We start from the raw sequence: 21,324 nt of genomic DNA on the forward strand, positions 1-21,324 counted from the left end.
GAGGGAGGGGCTTTGCATTCTCCATTCCAAGAGAGGCTTTTTCTGCCTTCCCAAGCAGACGCCTGTCTTGTAAAGCAAGACAAGCACCCACAGGCACTGAGGGGGGCTGCAGGAGGGGCAGAAGAAGGCCCTGCAGCACTTGGGCACAAAGGCCCAGCAGGTGAATGCAAGAAGGGAGCAGCAAAAGGCCAAGCTGAAGGCAAAGGCCAGGGCAGAGCTCCTACAGCCCCTGAGGGATCAGCCCCAGGGCCCAAGGGGGCCCCAGCACCCAGGGCACGGCTCGGCCACAAGCACCCGGCAGAGGCATTGCCCTCCTCGGCAGGGCACAGCCCACCCAAACAGCCCCTGGCAAGGAATCAGGGCTCCGGCTGCAGGGCACAAGGACACTGCAAGCAGAGACAGCAGCACCCTCAGGACCAGCAAGTCCAGCCCGTGATGGACATGGATTGGCAGGGCTGACACAGCTCCCATCACACCAGGGACCCTCCACACTGCAGCCCTTGAGAACATTCAGGTGGGTCTGCATTGAGAGGAGGCATTTCCTGATGGACACAGGGGCCTCTCAATCTGCTCTGAATCTTAGACCTAAAGGGGAAAATAGTAAAGAATATTTTAATTTTTAAGGGAATGAGTGGGAAAGATGAGCAGGTATGATTTGTTCAACCACTATTAGAAGCTGTGGGGGATAGGTTTGAAATAAATTTCTTTTTCTTCTTCCTGTGATTGTAATTAACTAGGAAGGAATTTGAGAGCTGGATTTTAATACTGTAAAAAGGGATACAGAGGCTAGTTCTGTTGTACCTCTGTGTCAAAAGTCTGACAAGGCCTATGCTGAAGTGAACCCAGAAGTGTGGGCAGCCCCAGGGAAATACAGAAAATTAGATATGGAGCCTCTACAAATTAAAGCAACCAGGACAAGCAATACCCTGTTCCAAGAGAGGGAAGGAAGGGCTCACAGCCTGGTATTGAGTCCCTGTTAAAGGCAGGGCATTGGAGCCAAGGGTGTCTCCCTACAACACTCCTATCCTGCCAGTCAACAAACTGGATGGATGGACACAAGGGGGAAACACAGAATTTTCAAGTGTTAAAATGAAGATTAACTGAGGCGAGTGGCCTGGGCCTTCCAGACAGGGAAAAAGAATTTGAATTATAGGTGGACGTTAAACAGGGTCTTGCCAAAGGAATTCTTGTGCTAAAATGTTTAACCCAGTGGCCAGAGAGCAGCCTCATTGTCTGCAGAATTGTGCAGCCACAGCTTCCGTGGGAGCAGAGGCTGAAAACTGATGACAACAGGAGGATCTCCTAGAGTTCAAGTCTGGCATCAAGTTAAAGCTTTGACAACCAAAAGAGCCTCTCAATGGATGAGCAGGGCTCGGTGATTACAGTATGAAACTTGTTCAGTGGCACAGGAGGATTCAGAACTGAGGACAGGGCAAGGGTTTAACCCAGCCTCCTGTTTGAACAGCCTGGAGAGGGGCTGGCAAGGAACCCAGGACTGCACTCAAGGGACAGAGCTCCCGAGCCAGGCTGGGAGAGATTGATGGGACATTCCCTGGCCTGAGGGAGACAATGTGTTTGTGGATGGCTCTGCAAGGGCAGCAGGAGGGAAAAGAGCTACAAGACAGGCTGTTATTAAGGAAGGGGAATCAGACAAAGCGCAGGTCACCGCCCCATGCTCAGCTCAACCCGCGGAGCTGTGGGTGCTTGTAAGAGCCTGGCACTGAAATGCCCTGAGCAGGAAGGCTTCAAAATCTTCTGCTGACACCATGGCACCTAACAGGGGGGCAAAAGCAATTCTGACTGCTTCAGCAAGCACTGGATCAGTTATTAACCTATTGCTAAAAGAAATAATTCAAAGATAATGGATTGTGGAAGCAATAGATTCAGATGGGGAACTCATTTTACAGGAAAGACCCTTCAGGGGGTTATGGCAGCTTTAGGAATACAATGGGACCTCCATAACCCCTGGCAAGCCCAGAGCTCGGGTTGGGTAGAAAGAATGAATGGGGAAATAAAGAAACACCTTTGGAAGCCGGAGATGGAAACCAAGATGCCATGGGTACAGCTTTTGCCATTGGCTTTGGCAAGGAAAAGAGCCAGACCCAAGGCAGATATTCAATTATCTCCCTTGGAATTCATGTCTGGAATTCCTTACCTGGGCAATTCTCCACCTAGTGCAGGGTGGAAATAAGGGATGTAAATGTAAGGCAGGCTGTAGCCAGGATCCTGTCTCCTGTGGAATCTCTCCCCCAGGAAGCTGGGCTGGCACAGAGCCTGCCCTGGGACTTTGCTGTTGCCAACACCCAGCCAGGCCATCGGCTCCTGCCTAAGGAGTGCAAAGCAGCACCACTGGTGGCCAAGGGGCCCACGCCAAGTGTCCCTGAGGCCAGAAACAGCCGCCAGCACAGCTGAGCACGGGGGGACCCCTCAGCCTGGCCTCAGGGGCTCTGAAGCCCCGGAGATTTGCACTTCCCGCCTGCAGCAGGACCATGGGAGCCGCCCCTGAGCCTGCCCTGAAGGCAACGCAGCAGCAGCCAGGGCTCCACAGCGGGCCAAGCCCCTGGGCCTGCCCACAGATCCTCTGCTCAAACCCTCGGGAATCCTGGCCACCCTCCCCTGGCACCTCCAGCCACTGCGGCCAAGCCTCGCTGCCGCTGCTGCAGCTCCAGCGCTGGCTGGGCCTGCACTGCCACAGCTGCTGGGGAGCACCGCGGCACAATTCCACCCTGGGGCTCACTCACACCCACACTCTGGGCTGCCTGCGACTGCACTGCTGCAAAATGTACCCATCCTGCTTCTTTTAAATCTTATTTCTCTGCTCAGAAAGGTTTCTCTACTCAAAGGTTTGCCTTTGGGAAAGAAATTTTAAAGGTTTTATTTAAGGGGTTCCCAGTCTGTTCGGATGTTAAACTCATCTCCACCACTCAATGGAGACGAGTTTAACATCCGAACAGACTGGGAATAGCCCAAAAGACACCCACAGAGATAAGGACCAGCAACAAAACATCAACGCCCCGCAGCAAACAGCAACCAACAGCTACCCCAGACACTGCCCCCCGCATAGCTGGAGACACCTGGTCTGGAAAAGGCTGAGAAGGAAATCCAGGAGTGTGGGCGGAATTCACAGCAGAGGGGAAGATATCCGAGTCTAATAGGAAACCAAACACTAAAAACTTACACGACTTGGAAGCAATGAACATTAAAGCAGTGGATTTAGATTGGTTCAGACTACGTAAAGTTTAGGAAAAATCGAGTAAAACTGACATGTCATGGAATGATGTTTTCTGCACAGCCGGGCTATGTGTGGATGAAAGTATTTCTGTTGCCCATCCTGGCCAGAACCAAGCAATGCCTTGACTCTCTCACACTAAAGAGATTCTTGGAGAGTTTTTGTTTTCCCTACAGTTTCAGTGATAAGATTACAACATGAGAAACATTTTTTATAATAATCCTACTTTATATTGTCAGGTAGGTTTGGGACAGAAGGGTGAGAATCAATTTTTGGTCAGGGTTTTTCCATGTTCGCCTTTATGTTGCATTTTGCAAAATTGAAGAACTTTAACCGTGATACTTTTAACTCTTAAATAGTTAATACTTTTTTTAAAAAAAGCAGGGTGAAGCTGCAAAGGGAAACAGCAAATGGAGAATTTTGGGAAAACTTCACTATAAATAAATGGGGGGGAATTGAGATGAGGGACTACATTTTGTTCGTCATGAAAAAGAGACCAGTGTGTTACAAGAGTTGTCTGCTGACTATTTCTGTACTACTTCATGAGATATGAGCTACAAGGATACCAGGGAAGGGGTTGCAGGAGCCCACACATAGTCCCACCCAGCAAATGGTACAAACAGATAACTCACAGAAATAACGACCAGGGAAAGGCTGGGGAAAGGGCAGGGGCAGATAAACACCCAGCAGGGAAACCTTTCCCGCTGACAAATGGTACAAGCAGATAACTCACAGAGATAACGACCAGGGAAAAGCTGGGGAAGGGGCAGGGGCAGATAAACAGTCTGCAAGGCAGGATATTTGCTTGCTTAAGCTTGATAGGGCACAGTTTGCAAGGCAGGACATTTGCTTGCTTAAGCTTGATAGGGCACATATTGCGTTAATCATAAGATTTTGGTAATTTTCCATGGAGAAGTCACCAAATAAGGACATAGGGTGAAGAAGACGCGGCTGAGGAAGACTCCGCAGCCTTTATCACCGACCACCAGGAGACAGAAGGATGACCCCCTAGCAACACCCAGTGCAGGCGCAGAGAACTCCGAGATAACATGGACTCCTGAAGGATGGAGAGGATAAAAGGACTGAATCAGAAACTAGTTGGGGCGGCAGTAGGTGGAGCGGAGACTCCCCTGTCGCCCAGCGCTGAGCCTTTGCTTACGTAGTATAACTGCTTCAATAATTAATAAATTCTTTGATTAGAAATTACTCGTTTTGAGTCAATTTTATAACAGTTTGGTGCCGTGACTCGGATGAGAGTTTGGATCGGGTAAGATCTACCCAGAGTGGGGGGCGCCTCATCCAGTGCTTTCCGGGTGGCCCCTCTGGGAGAACCTCCGCCACTCTCACCGACGACCCTAAAATATATACTAGTAAGCAAACGGGACAAATTATACCGGTGAACCCCTTAATAATCTGTGCACGGAGTCCGGACGAAGACGCAGGACGCGTAAGTATAAAAGGGAATCCGTTCGGGCGGGGTTGGGATCCCGGAGTGTGGCGGTGGACAAGTGTGAATGAGAGGAGGGCCGGCAGCCGGACTCTCCAAGTGAGTGCGGACCCTTGAGTAGTGCGGTTCCCGCAGACCCGCGAGGGCTCAGGCCACGAAAAAGGGGAAGTGAAAGGAATTTGAGAGTGAAAGAAGGCACTCCGGACGAATGGGGCAGGGGAAAAGCAAGACCCCAACCCAAGTCAAACTCCCCCCCATTCCAAGGGACAGCCCCCTAGGATTCATGCTTAGTAATTGGAAGCATTACCCGGGGACCGAGACTAAGGATAGGGCCAGAATGATACATTATTGCATGGAAGTATGGGGTGGGAAAGAGATTTCCAAAAAAGTTTTTTGGCCCGTGTTTGGATCATCTGAAGACTGGGTTCGACAGGACTTGAACCTATGGGTAAATTCTAAAGAGCCCTTCTCGCAAGAGGAGAGTGATTATGCCAAAATATGGGTAGCAAGACCCGAAGTGTATGTTTTCCAATTAAGAGAAGGGAAAGGGGATCCGGACAAAAAGGGGAAGAGGGACAATCATTTGGGCGACTTAATTATAGCACCGCCCCCATATGTCCCACCGCCAGCACCCAATGCCCCACCACCTCCACAACCACCTGCACCGAACAATGATGAAGAGGGTAACCAAGGGGAGGTTAACCAAACCGGTTACCAAGGCCCGATTACAAGGAGCCGCAGTAGGGTTGAGACGGGGCTATTCCCTCTACGGGAGATGCCCATGGGTGGACCACAGGTGGGTATAGGATTTATTACTGTCCCCTTGAGTTCGGCAGATGTACGAGACTTTAAGAAGGACATGGGACATTTATTAGAGGACCCTTTTGGGGTAGCCGAGAGGGTCGACCGGTTCTTAGGACCAAACATCTATACCTGGGAAGAAATGCAGTCCATTTTGGGCATTCTGTTCTCTACTGAAGAATGGAATATGATAAGAAGGGAAGGAATGCGTATTTGGGACACGCAGCATGTCCAAGGCCCGGCTGCGGACGCTAAATGGCCCCTACAGAACCCCCATTGGGACCATCAAAATGCGGCACATAGAACACATATGCAGGATTTAAGGACCATAATTATTCAGGGGATTAGGGACTCAGTCCCGAGGGGGCAAAATATAGATCGGGCATTCAACGATAGGCAAAAGAAGGACGAGTCGCCTACGGAATGGCTCGAGAGATTACGGCGGAACTTACAATTGTACTCCGGAATGGACCCCGATAGCCAAACTTCACAGTCAATGCTGAAAGTCCATTTCGTTTTAAAATCGTGGGACAACATAAAGAAGAAAATCCAGAAATTAGAGGACTGGCAGGACAGGGGGCTGGATGAACTGCTTAGGGAGGCACAGAAAGTATATGTCCGTAGGGACGACGAAAGAGACCGCAGACAAGTAAGGTTGATGGTCACAGCAACAGGTGGGGGGAGGTACCAAAGAGAAGGGCGAAAGGGAGGTTTGAGTGAACAAAAAGAGAAAAGTATAGGGGAGTCAGAAGGGGTGAAGGTGTGTTTTTATTGCGGAAAAAAAGGGCATTTTAAGCGAGAATGTAGAGTCCGAATCAGAGACGAGAAGCAGTTCCAAATGGACTAGGGGGGTCAGGGGCTCTATTTGGTGGGGACCCGGAAAAATCATAAAGAGCCCTTGATAAAACTTAAAGTGGGTCCCCACAACCAAGAAATGGAATTCTTGGTAGATACGGGGGCAGAAAGATCCACGGTACAGAACCTACCAAAAGGATGTACCATCTCTAAAGAAACTGCCACTGTCATAGGGGCAAAAGGGGAACCTTTTGAAGTACAAATCATAAAAAATGTGACTATAGAATCAGGATCCAAAATAGGGATGGGAAATCTATTATTGGTACCCGAGTCAGATTATAATCTGCTCGGGCGAGACATGATTATAGAATTAGGGATTAGTATAGGTGTAGATAATAAGGAATTAAAAATTAAATTATGCCCTTTAAGGGTAGAAGATGAAAAGCAAATTAACCCCGAAGTCTGGTACACGCCTGAGAGCGTGGGACAGCTAAAAATCACTCCATTTTCGGTAACTATCAAAAATCCGGATGTCCCCGTCCAAATTAAGCAATACCCATTATCCCCAGAAGGGAGACGAGGATTAAAACCAGAAATAGAAAGGTTGTTGAATAATGGATTGTTAGAACCCTGCATGTCTCCGTTCAATACTCCCATCCTACCAGTTAAAAAGCCAAACGGCACCTATCGATTGGTGCATGATTTAAGGGAAATAAACAAGCAAACTGTAGCCCGGTTCCCGGTGGTGGCAAATCCTTATACCCTCTTGACTAAACTGGGGCCTGAGAATTTATGGTACAGTGTTATAGATCTCAAAGATGCCTTTTGGGCATGCCCTTTGGCTAAAGAAAGCCGGGATTATTTTGCATTTGAATGGGAAGACCCCGATACGGGAAGGAGACAACAATTAAGATGGACGGTACTCCCTCAAGGATTCACTGAGTCCCCTAATCTCTTCGGGCAGGCTTTAGAGCAAATTTTACAGGATTACCAAGTGGGGCCAGGGGTTACATTAATCCAATACGTAGATGATCTACTCCTGGCGGGGCAGCAGGAAGAGAATGTACGGAAAGAAAGTATTAAGTTATTGAACTTTTTAGGATTAAAGGGATTGAAAGTCTCCAAGGCAAAACTACAATTTGTCGAAGAAGAAGTAAAATACCTAGGCCATTATCTAAAGAAAGGAGAGAAGAGAATAGACCCCGAGCGAATACAGGCGATTTTAGCATTACCAATTCCAAGAAATAAGAGACAAATCAGGCAAATACTTGGACTAACTGGTTATTGTCGACAATGGATTGAAAACTACAGTAGTAAGGCGACTTTCTTGTATCAGAAACTTACTCAAGAGGGACTCCTAAAATGGGATCAGGAGGACACCGAAAGGCTGCAAGAGCTTAAAGAGAGCCTAATCCATGCCCCGGTATTAAGTTTACCTAATACTAATAGACCCTTCTTTTTGTTCATAAACGTAGACAAGGGGGTCGCATATGGGGTCCTTACTCAAGAATGGGCAGAGAAAAGGAAACCGGTGGCTTATCTATCAAAGATCTTGGACCCAGTAAGCAGAGGATGGCCTACGTGCTTACAAGCAATTGTAGGATGTGCTCTTTTGGTAGAAGAAGCCCGGAAAATTACATTTAATAGCAGCCTGAAAGTGCTGTCCCCCCATAACATACGGGGAGTCTTACAGCAAAAGGCTGAAAAATGGATCTCAGACGCAAGGCTTCTAAAATATGAAGGAATACTAATTGAGGCTCCAAATTTAACTCTAGAAACTACTAATATCCAAAATCCAGCTTCCTTCTTATATGGAGGACCAGAAGAAGCACTAACACATGATTGTATAGTGACTATAGAAGAACAGACAAAAATCAGACCAGATTTGGAAGAAGAAGAATTGGAAAAAGGAGGAAGACTGTTTGTGGATGGATCCTCCAGAGTAGTTGAGGGAAGGAGAAAATCAGGATATGCTATCATAAGGGGACCCAACCTGGAAGTGATAGAATCGGGACCCCTTAGTGGATCCTGGTCCGCCCAAGCATGTGAACTATATGCTGTACTACGAGCCCTGGAATGGTTAACAGGAAAAGATGGGACTATTTTTACGGACTCGAAATATAGCTATGGGGTAGTCCATACATTTGGCAAAATATGGGAGGAAAGAGGACTAATAAATTCACAAGGGAAAGATTTAGTTCACCGTAAATTAATATTAGACGTGCTCAGTGCCCTACGAAAACCCCGAAAAATAGCTATAGTTCACCTGAAAGGTCACCAGAAAGGACTGGATTTGAGAAGTAGGGGAAATAATGCAGCTGACCAGGAGGCTAAACGGGCTGCCCTGAGACTGCTCACTTTGCAGGAAAACATAGAACACTCCCAAACGCCAGAACCTGACCCCGACATCAAGTTTAATAAAGAGGAAGAGAATAAAATACAAAAACTAGGAGCTAAAAGGGATGCACAAGGAGCATGGAAATTAGCAGATGGCAGAGAAATAATACCTAGAGCATTGGCACATAGATTACTGACTAAGATACATCAAAAAACACATTGGGGATCACAGGGACTGGTAGATTATTTTGCTGCAAAGTATGTGAGTGTGGGAATCTGGGACATTGCCAAACAAGTAACCAGAGGATGCCTAATTTGCTTACAAGTAAATAGAAAAAATTTGAGAAAATTACCGGAGGGAGGCCGACCGCTAGCGAAAAGGCCTTTCTCCCACATCCAGATAGATTTCACCGAGCTCCCCAAAGTAGGGAGAACCAAATATTTATTGGTCTTGGTGGACCACCTAACACATTTTGTGGAAGCCTTCCCAAGCGTAAGAGAAACAGCCAAAGTAGTTACGAAAATATTGATGGAAGAGATAATCCCGAGATACGGGGTCCCAGAAGTCATTGACTCAGATAGAGGGCCGCATTTTATTTCCCAAGTTACCCAAAACTTAGCAACAGCTCTGGGCATACGGTGGGAACAACATGCCCCCTGGCATCCCCAGAGCTCTGGACGAGTTGAACGAATGAATGGGGAAATAAAAAAGCAATTGACCAAACTGGTAGCAGAAACCAATTTGACCGGGGTTAAATGTATTCCTCTAGCGTTGCTAAATATAAGAACAAGACCTAGAGCTGATTTAGGGGTATCACCCTTTGAAATGATGTATGGGATGCCGTATAACCTAGAAAATCCTAACGAACATCCTGTCATTAATGACACATGTACGCAAAAATATTTGGTGGAATTGACAAAGTACAGAAAGGCATTATGGGAAAAAGGTATGTTAGCACAACGGCCTCCTTTAGATTTTATCTTACACCAGGTACAGCCAGGAGATTGGGTGCTCGTGAAAAGCTGGAAAGAAAACCCCTTGACTCCAAGGTGGGAAGGACCGTTCCAAGTACTCCTCAGCACAGAAGCAGCCATACGAACCGCTGAAAAAGGATGGACTCCTGCTAGTTGCATAAAAGGACCGGTAAAACCCCCTCACAGCTGGGAGGTTTGCAGTCTCCCGGGAGAAACCAAATTAAAGCTGAAACGAACTGATAAATGATTTGGATAATAATCTGGGTTGGAGATAACCATTATCTCCAAACCCACCTAATAGGGAATCGGGAGGCTCTTGGATATTGCAAACTCTTAGAGGACGAGTTGAGAAAGCCCTACTTTAAGTCCCTGAGATTAGAACATAAAGGGCACACATGGGAGGGGGAAAAAGCACAAAACAAAGATATTAGGTTAAAGTGTAACTGGTTAGATTGTGACTGTCACCCCCTTGTATGCTTTTCCTGTAAATTGTGTCACGAACCTTGGTGGTCTCATTGTCGGAGTGGTAGAACACCTAGGGGAATTTGTACGCCGTGCTATGAGAAAGAGAGGAGACTAACTTCTATCATTCTTAGTAGCAGAGTTGCTACGGGGGAGGTAAAGCTTGGATCTGACGAGTGGTGGGAAACCTTTTCCAAAGGGGTAAATCCTGATCGGTTCTGCTACCACCCTAACGAACCGATCCCCTTTCTCCTGGACATCCTGGGAGTGGTGTGTCGGAAGAAAGCCCCCAATTTGCGGCGTGACCTCTCATTAATAAAAGCTGATAACTGGGCCACCAGTGCTAAAAAGTGGAAACGGGAGGTTTATCCGGCTCCTGAAGAATACTTCTGCTGCCGAGAAGATGGTAAACCCCGAGGCTCGCAGCAACCGAGTCGTCGGGCGAGGCAGAGAGGTAATAACCAGTGGAGTCCGTCGGAAGCCCCGACCCCCATATGGGATGTCCAGGAAATGTTGGCTGTCCTGCCCCAGGATTGGTAACCCACCACTGGGGAAACCAAAGGTAAAATTTAACCTGAGCTCCGACAATGACAGCCCCAAATTACAAGCCTTAATTCTTTTCTGGTGCATTGTAACAAGTTCAGGGGCAGAAGGGTATTCACATCAACCCTTCAAATGGTCACTGATTAGATGGGAAGACCAGTATGTTATCCAGACCAAAATCACATCTGGCGCACCCAGCTTTTTATGTACTTTGTGTGATTTAATACCTGTAAATCCATGTTTAAATCAGTTTGGATATTATTTTTGTCCAAGCTCAAACCCGGGAAAAGGGTATTGTAACTATCCAGGACACTTTTACTGTGCTTATTGGGACTGTGTATCAGTAAGCTCCTTTGGGGGGAACGAGGACCGGTTTATCAGAACTGGATGGGGTCCATACGGGTGTACACAGCCCACTTCCACATATACCCAGAAAGAAGGAGGGTTAGATGGAACATGCAATATGATTTACATTAATGTGACAAAACCACATGACCAAGTCTGGTTATTAGGGAAAATGTGGGGAGCCCGATTATGGGAACCAGGGACAGACAGAGGGGGGCACTTTATAATCCAAAAGACAACCGTGCCACACGACCCCGAACCAATTGGACCAAACCAGGCGATAGCTGGAGAACTAACGCTAGGAGAAAATAATGGAAATGAATCAGAAACAGCCCCAACCACTAGTCTTCCAGAAATGTATAAGCAAAACTTTACTGATTCGACCCGAGGACCTGAAAACCCGGGAGAAGGGGACTTGTGGAAAATATTACAGGCCACTTTCCTAGTCCTGAATGAGACCCATCCAAATCTAACTGAGGAATGTTGGCTGTGTTACACCGTAAACCCCCCGTTCTATGAAGCCATAGGGGTAACAGCAAAAAGCAGACGAGTAAATGGGACCAACCCAGCTAGGTGCCTATGGAAAAAAGAAGGAGAAGAATCGAGAGGGATAACCTTGGCAAGGGTAACGGGGAGAGGAAGATGTATAGGACGAGTACCAGTGGAAAAACGACATCTATGTCAGGTTATGGGGAATTTGAGTGACCCTAAGAAACCTGCCAGCTGGATACTGCCAGCAGCAAATACTAAATGGGTCTGTAACACTCTCGGAGTCACCCCATGTATAAATATAGACTGATTTAATGAATCCAGTGACTTTTGTATTCAAGTATTGATAGCACCCAGAGTCCTTTACCACCCCGTAGAGTACGTTTATGAACAATATCAAAATATAGGACCCCACATAGTGAAACGGGAAATATTCACAACCTTCACTGTAGCAATGTTACTAGGAATAGCTGCAGCTGGGACAGGAACAGGAATAGCCTCACTCATACAGCAACACCGAGGATTCCAAGAACTAAGAGCCTCTGTAGATGAAGACCTCAGGAGGATCGAAACCTCCATCAAAGACCTCACAGAATCATTAGATTCCCTAGCAGAGGCAGCCTTACAAAATCGAAGGGGGTTAAATCTATTATTCCTGCAACAAGGAGGACTATGTGCTGCTTTAAGAGAAGAATGCTGCACATATGTAAACAAGAGCGGAATTATACGGGACTCAATGGCAAAACTAAGGGAGGGGCTAGAAAGAAGACAAAGAGAAAGGGAAAAACACCAAAGCTGCTATGAATCTTGGTTTAACTATTCTCCTTGGCTTACAACTTTATTATCAACGATAGCGGGTCCACTACTTCTCTTACTATTGGGACTCACGTTTGGCCCTTGTATTTTTAATAAATTGATTAGCATTGTAAAAGGCAGATTAGAAGCTGCTCACCTTATGCTCACACGAGCAAAATATGGAACCTTGAAGATGGATGATCCAGAAGAATCTCTGGAGCTCAGCAAAAGGGAATTAGAGCGTTTTGACGAACAAAATTGAGTATCAAAACAAAGGGGGGATTGAGATGAGGGACTACATTTTGTTCGTCACAAAAAAGAGACCAATGTGTTACAAGAGTTGTCTGCTGACTATTTCTGTACTACTTCATGAGATATGAGCCACAAGGATACCAGGGAAGGGGTTGCAGGAGCCCACACATAGTCCCACCCAGCAAATGGTACAAACAGATAACTCACAGAAATAACGACCAGGGAAAGGCTGGGGAAAGGGCAGGGGCAGATAAACACCCAGCAGGGAAACCTTTCCCGCTGACAAATGGTACAAGCAGATAACTCACAGAGATAACGACCAGGGAAAAGCTGGGGAAGGGGCAGGGGCAGATAAACAGTCTGCAAGGCAGGACATTTGCTTGCTTAAGCTTGATAGGGCACATATTGCATTAATCATAAGATTTTGGTAATTTTCCACAGAGAAGTCACCAAATAAGGACATAGGGTGAAGAAGACGCGGCTGAGGAAGACTCCGCAGCCTTTTATCACCAACCACCAGGAGAGAGAAGGATGACCCCCTAGCAACAACCAGCGCAGGCGCAGAGAACTCCGAGATAACATGGACTCCTGAAGGATGGAGAGGATAAAAGGACTGAATCAGAAACTAGTTGGGGCGGCAGTAGTGGAGCGGAGACTCCCCTGTCGCCCAGCGCTGAGCCTTTGCTTACGTAGTATAACTGCTTCAATAATTAATAAATTCTTTGATTGGAAATTACTCGTTTTGAGTCAATTTTATAACAATGGGGTGTCCAGGGGGTCCCTGTGCCCAGGAAAGGGGGTGCACGGGCCCCGGTGTTGAGGAAGGTGGTGGGTGGGGGCTGTGGAAGGCAGGAGTGGGGGTCCAGGGGGTGCTGGGGTCAAGGAAAAGCGGGGGCTGGGGTGTCTGAGAGGGGGAGGGCCGGGAAAGGGGGTGCGGGGGGGCATTGGTGCTGCATGAGGGGGTGCAGGAGGGTCCCCGTGCTGGATAAGGGGGTGCAGGGGGGGTCCCTGTGCCTGAGAACGGAGGGTTTGGGAGGGTTCCAGTCTCAGATATGGGGGTGCACGGGGGTCCTGGTGCAGTGGAATGGGGGTTCAGGGGGTCCTGGTGCTGTATAAGGGGATGCAGTGGGGTCCCGGTGCCCAGGAATGGGGGTTCAGGGGTGCCGGTGACAGATAATGGCCTGGCTGGGATCTGGTGCTGGGAAAAGGGGTGCAAGGGGTCCCAGGGCCAGATAACGGGATGCACTGGGGTCCCGGTGCCCAGGAATGGGGTTCCGGGGGGTTCCGTTCCCGAGTTCCGGGGTTCAAGGGGTCCTGGTGCCTGAAAATTGAGGTTCAGGGGGTCCCGGTGCTGGATAAGGGGATGTAGTGGATCCCGGTGCCCAGAAATTGGGGTTCAGGGCGGTTTCCCTGCCCGGGAATGGGGGCTCAGGGGGTTCCAGGCTGCAGATAAGGGGGTGCAGGGGTTATCGGGGCTGAGGAAGGGGGTACAGGGGGGGTCCCAGTGTCCCGAAATGAACGTTCAAGGGGGGTCTCTTGACCCCCTGGAACCCCAGGGGACCCTCCGGGATCCCCTGGAACCCCTTCCAGGAAGCGCCGGGAATGAAGAACTGGGGGGACGCCGAAATTTGGGAGATCTGGGGGTCTAAAAGCCGAGGAAAAGGGCGGGTCTGGGGTCAGGGAAGGACGAGGTGGCCGGGAATGGGCGTGCAGGGCGTCCCAGAGCACTGACGGGGGTGCGGGGGGATCCTAGGCCCGGATTAGGGGGGGCAGGGGGGTCCCAGTGCCCAAAAATTGGGGTTCAGGGGGTTCCCGTGCCGGGGAATGCGGGTTCGGGGGGAGTTTCCTTCCAGGAATTTGGGATTCAAGGGGGTCCCGGTGGCCGGGAATTGCGGTTCCGGGGGCGTCGGTGACCAGAAATGGGGATTCAGGGGGGTCCTGGGGCCACATGAGGGGGTACAGGGCGGTGCCAATGCTGGGCAAGGGGGTACAGGGGGTCCCTGTGCCCAGAAATGGGCGCTCAAGGGGGTCCGCGTGCTCAGGAATGGGGGTTCAGGGGGGTCCCGGTGCTGAAAAAGGGTGCTGAGGGGGTCACAGGACCGAAAATGGGGGTTCAGGGGAGTCCCGGTACCCGGGAATGGAGGTTTAGGGAGTTCCCGGTGCCCAGGAATTGCGGTTCAGGGGGGTCCCGGTGAACAGAAATGGGGGTTCAGGGGATCTCGGTGCCAGATGAGGGGGTACAGGGGGGTCCCGGTGCTGGGGAAGTGGAGTGAGGGGGGGTGGCATGACCCAAAATGGGGGTTCAGGAGGGTTCCCCTGCCCGGGAATGGAGGTTTAGAGGGTTCCCCTGCCCGGGAATGGAAGATCAAGGGGGTCCCGGTGCCCGGGAATTGCGGTTCAGGGGGGTCCCGGTTTCGGGGGGTCCCACTCACCTTTGGTCGCGGCCCCCGGGTCCCCCAGGAGCCCCAGGAGCCCCCGGAGCACCCCCAGCCCCAGCGCTGGGGCCATCGCAGCCGTCCCCGATCGCGGCTGCAGAGACGCGAAAGCGAAAGTGCCCGAGGGAGCGCGGGGGGAGGGGGAAAGGGCGAATTCCAGTGAATTCACCTGGATCCCCTCCGGGCACCCCTCTGGATCCCTCGGGGATCCGTCTGGGACCCTCCAGGGCCGCGCCCTGCGGGACCCCCGGGCCGGGCTCTGCTGAACTCCCGGCCCTGCGCTCAAACTCTGCCCGGACCCCGCTGGGCTCGGCCCAAAGCCGGGCAAGCAGCGGGAGCAGCGGAGCCAATTTTTGCTGCGGGTGCGGGTCCCACCCCCGGCGGAGCAGGGCTGGGCGCTGGGACCCGATCCCTGATTCCCAATCTCCTTCTCTCTCGCTCTCTCTCTGCTGTTCTCTCCCTTTCCTTTGGGGGATCATAAATCCCAGAGCGGCCGCAGAGCCCCGTGCCCAGGCCGGGTTTCCCAGCAAAGGGAGGCTGGGGCTGAGGTGCCCCGGGCTGGCCGGGAATGGGGGCCCGGGGCTCCCTGGGCTCACGGAAATGGGGGATCCAGGGGCTGGGAGAGGAGGATACCCGGGAAAGGGGGTGCAGGGGGGTGTTGGTGCAGGATAAAGGGGTGCAGGGGGGGTCCCAGTGCCGGGAATGGGGTTGGGAGGGGGGGTGGGCAGCAGCTGCTGGAGAGAGACTGGGACAGACTGGAATGGACTGGGACAGACTGGGAAAAGAACCCACTGGGAGCAGAACTGAGGCAGCAGAGATCATACTGGGATATACTGGGACCACACTGAGGGCTACTGGGAACATGCAGGGGACAATTGAGATTGGACTGGGAGGGACTGGGAATGGTTTGGATCATCCTGGGACTGACTGGAATTATACTGGGAGTGATCAGATCTGTAGTAGGGGTGAAGAAGAGAAACTGGAGTAATGCAGGGAGCAACTGGGATCATACTGGGAGCAGCTGCCCCATGCTGGGGTCATACTGGGATCATACCGGGACTGATGGGGTGACACTTGGAGTGACTGGCATAGTACTGGGAGTGTCTGGGAGTAACTGGGATCAAACTGGAGGTGACTGGACTTATACTGGCAGCAACTGGGACCACAGCGGGGGCAAATGGCATCGGGTAAGGTGTGACCGGGCTCATCCTGGAAGTGCCTGGGGCCACACTGGGCTCTTACTGAGAGGGACTGAGAGTGAAAGGAACCATACGGGGCATGACTGGGAGCCGCTGGGACCGTGTCGGGGGCAACTGGGATCCTACCGGGAGTGATTTGGACCATACTGGGAGTGACCGGGAGCCACCGGTGAGGCGGCGGCGGAGCTGGGAGGCGGCCGCAGCGCAGGTGGGAGCCGCGCTGGGTTGTGCGGGGGCTCGGGGCTCGCTGCGGGCCTCGGGGGCGGCAGGGGGCTCAGGCGGGTTCCTTGTGCCGTGTCCGGCCCGTGGTGCCGCTGCCGTGAGGGCGCTGCGGGAGCGGCTGCCCGCGGTCTCCTTGCGGCCGCTGCCTCGGCAGGAGCCGCTGCCGGAGCAGCGCTGGCTCGGCCCGGTTCCTGTGGCTGGCACAGGGGCGGCTGCCCCGTGCCCGCGGCTGTGCGGGGAAATTCACATGGCCGGAGGTTTCCGTGCCCCGAGGAGACAGAGGAGTCCTGTACAAGTGACTTTATTGCTGGGCAGAGGGAGAGGCCGTGGCGCATTTGCCGTGCGCTCGCTGCCATTGTTGTAGTTCGCAGCCTCCTTTTTATCCCCATTTTCCCGGCTCATCTCCCTCTCCCTTTGCCCACTGGCTGAGGTACTTGGAAGGTTCAGACCTCCCGATCTGCCAACTGCACGTCCTCGTTAATGTGCACCCCCACTTTTGTAGAACAGCCGATATTCACGGCTCTGTTTAGTCTTTTTTGTTCTCCACGTTCAGGAATTTAGCGGGACTTTCTGTGAGCAGCAGTCCATGTTAATTAATAACATTTATTGAAGCTGGTGGTTTCGCCCCTTACTTCCTTATCTACAAGCCCCTGGCCCCTCGCTCAGCTGCTGAATGAGCTGCACTCTCAAGGTGCGGAGCATGGTAAAAAGGTGAGAGGTGCTGTAGCACATCAGAGCAGAAGCAGCATTCGTTTAACCCATGGTCTGCCAGGGAACCACAAAACCATGTCCCATTCCCATCCTTTCCACGTTTGGACTGGTACATGAGCTGCTTTTTTGTTTCCTTTGTTATCTGTTTCACCACTTTTGCTTTGTCATCTATTTGCCAAGACCAGTTTGAGTCATTTGATTTTCCACAAAGTCCTCTTTTCTCTGCTAACAGAGGATCTGATCCCATCCCATGGTGAAATGTTGTGTTCCTCATTTCAGTGGATTGCTCAGCAGGAAGGTCAGGAGCTGGAGCTGTCTGGTTGGTTATTCCGAGGACAGCTTGTAATCTAATGGTGCCATTGAAATGAGGAATGGGTTCTGTGGCTCCTGATATGAATTGGTTTGGGTTCCCAGGGGCTGGTCCATGGTGTTGTAGGATTTGTTCTGCTGGCCGTTCATCTTCTCCCCATTTTTGGCCGCTCTCTCCAGCCAGGGCTGCATCAATTGACCATTTTTCTCTAATTAAATCATCAAATACTTGGATTCCCAACTGATTTCCCGGAACTTGTGGTAGCAAGAACATCTCAGTGCTCTAATCCACCCTATATAACATAGACAGTGACAGCACACGTTGGAGTGGGCAGAGGGATGATTCCCCCCATTTATTTATAGTGAAGTTTTCCCAACATTCTCCATTTGCTGTTTCCCTGTGCAGCTTCACCCGTTTCTGTCGCAGGGTCAGATATCCTCACCCCGGGCTCTGCCTTGAGCTGTGCAAATTCCATCAGTGCAAGCAGGCAGAGCTCGGGGTGAGGGGCAGGGGGAACCAGCCCAATTCCTGCCCCAGGCAAGAGACCCAGGTACATTGGCCAGGCTTTGCCCAGCAGGGTTCATTTGCATTCCTAAAGCTCCTCTCCTGGCTGACTAGAACCAAAGCTTCTCTTCCAGGGCAGCCATCTGGTGAGTCACATGTGGCCCCCCGGAATCTGCTTTTTTTAAAAAAAGTATTAACTATTTAAGAGTTAAAAGTATCATGGTTAAAGCTCTTCAATTTTGCAAAATGCAACATAAAGGCGAACATGGAAAAACCCAGGCCAAAAATTGATTCTCACCCTTCTGTCCCAAACCTACCTGACAATATAAAGTAGGATTATTATAAAAAATGTTTCTCATGTTGTAATCTTATCACTGAAACTGTAGGGAAAACAAAAACTCTCCAAGAATCTCTTTAGTGTGAGAGAGTCAAGGCATTGCTTGGTTCTGGCCAGGATGTGCAACAGAAATACTTTCATCCACACATAGCCCGGCTGTGCAGAAAAAATCATTCCATGACATGTCAGTTTTACTCGATTTTTCCTAAACTTTACGTAGTCTGAACCAATCTAAATCCACTGCTTTAATATTCATTGCTTCCAAGTCGTGTAAGTTTTTAGTGTTTGGTTTCCTATTAGACTCGGATTTCTTCCCCTCTGCTGTGAATTCCGCCCACACTCCTGGATTTCCTTCTCAGCCTTTTCCAGACCAGGTGTCTCCAGCTGTGCGGGGGCAGTGTCTGGGGTAGCTGTTGGTTGCTGTTTGCTGCGGGGCGTTGATGTTTTGTTGCTGGTCCTTATCTCTGTGGGTGTCTTTTGGGCTATTCCCAGTCTGTTCGGATGTTAAACTCCTCTCCATTGAGTGGTGGAGATGAGTTTAACATCCGAACAGACTGGGAACCCCTTAAATAAAACCTTTAAAATTTCTTTCCCAAAGGCAAACCTTTGAGTAGAGAAACCTTTCTGAGCAGAGAAATAAGATTTAAAAGAAGCAGGATGGGTACATTTTGCAGCAGTGCAGTCGCAGTCAGCCCAGAGTGTGGGTGTGAGTGAGCCCCAGGGTGGAATTGTGCCGCGGTGCTCCCCAGCAGCTGTGGCAGTGCAGGCCCAGCCAGCGCTGGAGCTGCAGCAGCGGCAGCGAGGCTTGGCCGCAGTGGCTGGAGGTGCCAGGGGAGGGTGGCCAGGATTCCCGAGGGTTTGAGCAGAGGATCTGTGGGCAGGCCCAGGGGCTTGGCCCGCTGTGGAGCCCTGGCTGCTGCTGCGTTGCCTTCAGGGCAGGCTCAGGGCGGCTCCCATGGTCCTGCTGCAGGTGGGAAGTGCAAATCTCCGGGGCTTCAGAGCCCCTGAGGCCAGGCTGAGGGGTCCCCCCGTGCTCAGCTGTGCTGGCGGCTGTTTCTGGCCTCAGGGACACTTGGCGTGGGCCCCTTGGCCACCAGTGGTGCTGCTTTGCACTCCTTAGGCAGGAGCCGATGGCCTGGCTGGGTGTTGGCAACAGCAAAGTCCCAGGGCAGGCTCTGTGCCAGCCCAGCTTCCTGGGGGAGAGATTCCACAGGAGACAGGATCCTGGCTACAGCCTGCCTTACATTTACATCCCTTATTTCCACCCTGCACTAGGTGGAGAATTGCCCAGGTAAGGAATTCCAGACATGAATTCCAAGGGAGATAATTGAATATCTGCCTTGGGTCTGGCTCTTTTTCTTGCCAAGGCCAATGGCAAAAGCTGTACCCATGGCATCTTGGTTTCCATCTCCGGCTTCCAAAGGTGATTCTTTATTTCCCCATTCATTCTTTCTACCCAACCCGAGCTCTGGGCTTGCCAGGGGTTATGGAGGTCCCATTGTATTCCTAAAGCTGCCATAACCCCCTGAAGGGTCTTTCCTGTAAAATGAGTTCCCCATCTGAATCTATTGCTCCCACAATCCATTATCTTTGAATTATTTGTTTTCGAAATAGGTTAATAAGTGATCCAGTGCTTGCTGAAGCAGTCAGAATTGCTTTTGCCCCCCTGTTAGGTGCCATGGTGTCACCAGAAGATTTTGAAGCCTTCCTGCTCAGGGCATTTCAGTGCCAGGCTCTTACAAGCACCCACAGCTCCGCGGGTTGAGCTGAGCATGGGCCGGTGACCTGCGCTTTGTCTGATTCCCCTTCCTTAATAACAGCCTGTCTTGTAGCTCTTTTCCCTCCTGCTGCCCTTGCAGAGCCATCCACAAACACATTGTCTCCCTCAGGCCAGGGAATGTCCCATCAATCTCTCCCAGCCTGGCTCGGGAGCTCTGTCCCTTGAGTGCAGTCCTGGGTTCCTTGCCAGCCCCTCTCCAGGCTGTTCAAACAGGAGGCTGGGTTAAACCCTTGCCCTGTCCTCAGTTCTGAATCCTCCTGTGCCACTGAACAAGTTTCATACTGTAATAACCGAGCCCTGCTCATCCATTGAGAGGCTCTTTTGGTTGTCAAAGCTTTAACTTGATGCCAGACTTGAACTCTAGGAGATCCTCCTGTTGTCATCAGTTTTCAGGCCTCTGCTCCCACGGAAGCTGTGGCTGCACAATTCTGCAGACAATGAGGCTGCTCTCTGGCCACTGGGTTAAACATTTTAGCACAAGAATTCCTTTGGCAAGACCCTGTTTAACGTCCACCTATAATTCAAATTCTTTTTCCCTGTCTGGAAGGCCCAGGCCACTCGCCTCAGTTAATCTTAATTTTAACACTTGAAAATTCTGTGTTTCCTCCTTGTGTCCATCCATCCAGTTTGTTGACTGGCAAGATAGGAGTGTTGTAGGGAGACACCCTTGGCTCCAAAAGCCCTGCCTTCTACAGGGACTCAATACCAGGCTGTAAGCCCTTCCTTCCCTCTCTTGGAACAGGGTAGTGCTTGTCCAGGTTGCTTTAATTTGTAGAGGCTCCATATCTAATTTTCTGTATTTCCCTGGGGCTGCCCACACTTCTGGGTTCACTTCAGCATAGGCCTTGTCAGACTTTTGACACAGAGGTACAACAGAACTAGCCTCTGTATCCCTTTTTACAGTATTAAAATCCAGCTCTCAAACTCCTTCCTAGTTAATTACAATCACAGGAAGAAGAAAAAGAAATTTATTTCAAACCTATCCCCCACAGCTTCTAATAGTGGTTGAACAAATCATACCTGCTCATCTTTCCCACTCATTCCCTTAAAAATTAAAATATTCCTTTACTATTTTCCCCTTTAGGTCTAAGATTCAGAGCAGATTGAGAGGCCCCTGTGTCCATCAGGAAATGCCTCCTCTCAATGCAGACCCACCTGAATGTTCTCAAGGGCTCCAGTGTGGAGGGTCCCTGGTGTGATGGGAGCTGTGACAGCCCTGCCAATCCATGTCCATCACGGGCTGGACTTGCTGGTCCTGAGGGTGCTGCTGTCTCTGCTTGCAGTGTCCTTGTGCCCTGCAGCTGGAGCCCTGATTCCTTGCCAGGGGCTGTTTGGGTGGGCTGTGCCCTGCCGAGG

At 50.6% G+C, this 21,324-nt stretch overlaps 1 protein-coding gene across 1 annotated transcript in view; it reads left to right on the forward strand.

Annotated features, from left to right (window-relative positions):
* Positions 1-21,324, forward strand: part of LOC143696088 (uncharacterized) — a 392,325-nt gene that overhangs the window by 123,365 nt on the left and 247,636 nt on the right. The window contains exon 3 of the mRNA XM_077191296.1: positions 12,044-12,062. Within this exon, the coding sequence (XP_077047411.1) occupies positions 12,044-12,062 (19 nt within the window). The remainder of the gene's footprint in view (positions 1-12,043; positions 12,063-21,324) is intronic.

Source organism: Agelaius phoeniceus, chromosome 28 (assembly GCF_051311805.1).
Source record: "Agelaius phoeniceus isolate bAgePho1 chromosome 28, bAgePho1.hap1, whole genome shotgun sequence".
In the NCBI taxonomy this organism is placed as follows: Eukaryota; Metazoa; Chordata; class Aves; order Passeriformes; family Icteridae; genus Agelaius; species Agelaius phoeniceus.